We start from the raw sequence: 2,058 nt of genomic DNA, 5'->3' as shown, positions 1-2,058 counted from the left end.
CTTTTAAGTAAAAATCGTAGGCTTCTTACTTTTTAACTTTTATGCCATGACATTTCAACAAATAATCAATATTTATAAAACAAATTTATACATTTTGGATCTTCAGACATTCTACTATGAAAGTGTATTGAAGAACCACTGTGCGTCGCTGGTTTAATGCAGAAATGACATAATTGAAAACCATTCATTATGTTCTTTCGGCGGGAGAGAATCTGATATCTTATATAGTCGATCGTATAATTATACGTAAAAAATTGTCGTGTCGGGACGTGAAATTGCCGCGAAACGTTTAACTAGGTTGTGAAGCGATTATCTCATGGTCGCCAGACTGTGGGGTCAATGGTGATCGTGAATTCAGCGGGAACCGGTTTATTCTATGCCAATAAATCAAAAATGGCATCGTCAGATCCCGTCCTTGTTGCTACAAAAGTACGAACGGGTGGCATTTGGGTCACGAGAAGTAGCTGTTCTTTTTCAAATTATAGTACAAACGCAACGGAATGTCTTTCTTCGCTTGGAAGGGAAACAATCGTTCCGAAAGTACCGAGCATGCCGGCCGCAATTTGCAAGACGGCCTTTTTCAAATCGCCTCTCAAGCTTGTCATATTTTAGTGCAAGTAAGTTATACAATTTATCATTTGCAAATATATCACCAAAACGCAAACGAAATCATACATCGTCGTCGGCCATTGCCGATTTCATCTGCGCATAATCGATGCGCGCGACTCGAGATGAAAAGAATGAGAAACGAACGAGCGTAACTCGACCAGCGTCTTTACTGACCTTGCGAAATCTGATTCGAAAAAAGGTAAACAATACCCACAACGTCTCGTACGGTGGCAACAATAACGTGCGGAACGTGGCGTACTCGAAATGCTCAACGAACGGGGAAGACCCGGCAAGCGTCAGCACTAATAAAGGAGCAACGTCCACCGTAAACTCTTATACGAAGTACACGAAAGAACGAAGCAAAGATCAAGACGTGGTCGTTTTATTACCGCATCGTAAGAACAGGACGCCACTCGTTAAGCATAAATTATCTGTACGTAGTTATAGTCACTGCTTCGCCGTTGGAGGATTCGCCGCGTTAAACGGAGAATCGATTTTTGTTGTCGCAGACAGTATCAGAGAACGCGGGATTAGAATTGAATCCGTCGAAGAGTATCAACAGCGCCGGTGCTGCAGGCAACGCCAATAACACTGATGACGATTTCGAATTGTGGGATCATTCTGGTTTCATGCTTAGGAGCGACGCTGATGATCCGATGACGAATAAGTTAGTCTCTTACGAAACTCTTAAACATCTTACAATAACACTGTCCAACACATCAGTTTTGTTTTGTTTGCTATACCTGCCGCGTGACTCTTACAGTTTCTCATGTTCATATTGAAATTAGCCTGGGAATGGAGGATAGTCGGAAAAGTATTGACAGATTTTTCTCACTAGATGTTGCTTCTCACATATCAACACTAATCAGGTTGCCACATACTCTTTCAGAGGTCACATTTCAGTCTACAATTTTTATGAAGACTGTTTTGTATTTCNCTTCATAGTCCATCCACGTAAACCGCTTTTTTGTCTTCATATTTTTTAGTGTAAATAATCGTAAAAGTTTGAAAGTAACATAAGAAGTATTTCACACTTAATATTTTTGTCTTCGTATGGAAATCGTTTTTAATTTAACCAAGAAGTTCCTACCCAGTATTAGAATCTGCAAACATTTCTTCAACCATCTACAGAAACGAGTAATACTTCATTTTCTAATAAAGCAATGGATGGTATCCGAATTTGTTTTCAGCATGAGGAACCATAAGAGCAGTGATGGGTTCTCGACTCATGTCATCAGTTTTCTACTTAGTTTGTAGAAAACCTGTAGAATACATCGTTTATGCGATCATAGTCAGTCGTGTAGATTAGTTGTGATTATGGTTTTCGGTCATTTTGTTCGGTTTGGGTAAAACTGGTCATGGTTTTCGACGTTAATGACGTAATCAGACATAATCTATACAACTATACAGGTTTTCTACAAACTATATAGATAATTGTATATACTAAAT

The 2,058-nt window shown here is 39.3% G+C and overlaps 1 protein-coding gene across 1 annotated transcript in view; it reads left to right on the top strand.

The window, feature by feature from the left end:
* The first annotated feature begins 12 nt into the window (after window positions 1–12).
* Window positions 13–2,058, top strand: part of LOC108623699 (phospholipase D3) — a 9,340-nt gene continuing 7,294 nt past the window's right edge. The window contains exons 1-3 of the mRNA XM_018022394.2: window positions 13–617; window positions 809–1,042; window positions 1,119–1,276. Of these exons, the coding sequence (XP_017877883.1) occupies window positions 501–617; window positions 809–1,042; window positions 1,119–1,276 (509 nt within the window). The 5' untranslated portion in view covers window positions 13–500. The remainder of the gene's footprint in view (window positions 618–808; window positions 1,043–1,118; window positions 1,277–2,058) is intronic.

Source organism: Ceratina calcarata, unplaced genomic scaffold, assembly GCF_001652005.2.
Source record: "Ceratina calcarata isolate Rehan_Ccalc_2016 unplaced genomic scaffold, ASM165200v1 scaffold289.2, whole genome shotgun sequence".
Taxonomy (NCBI): domain Eukaryota; kingdom Metazoa; phylum Arthropoda; class Insecta; order Hymenoptera; family Apidae; genus Ceratina; species Ceratina calcarata.
Note: the sequence above shows the minus strand (reverse complement) of the source record. Positions and strands in the feature narration are given on the sequence as shown.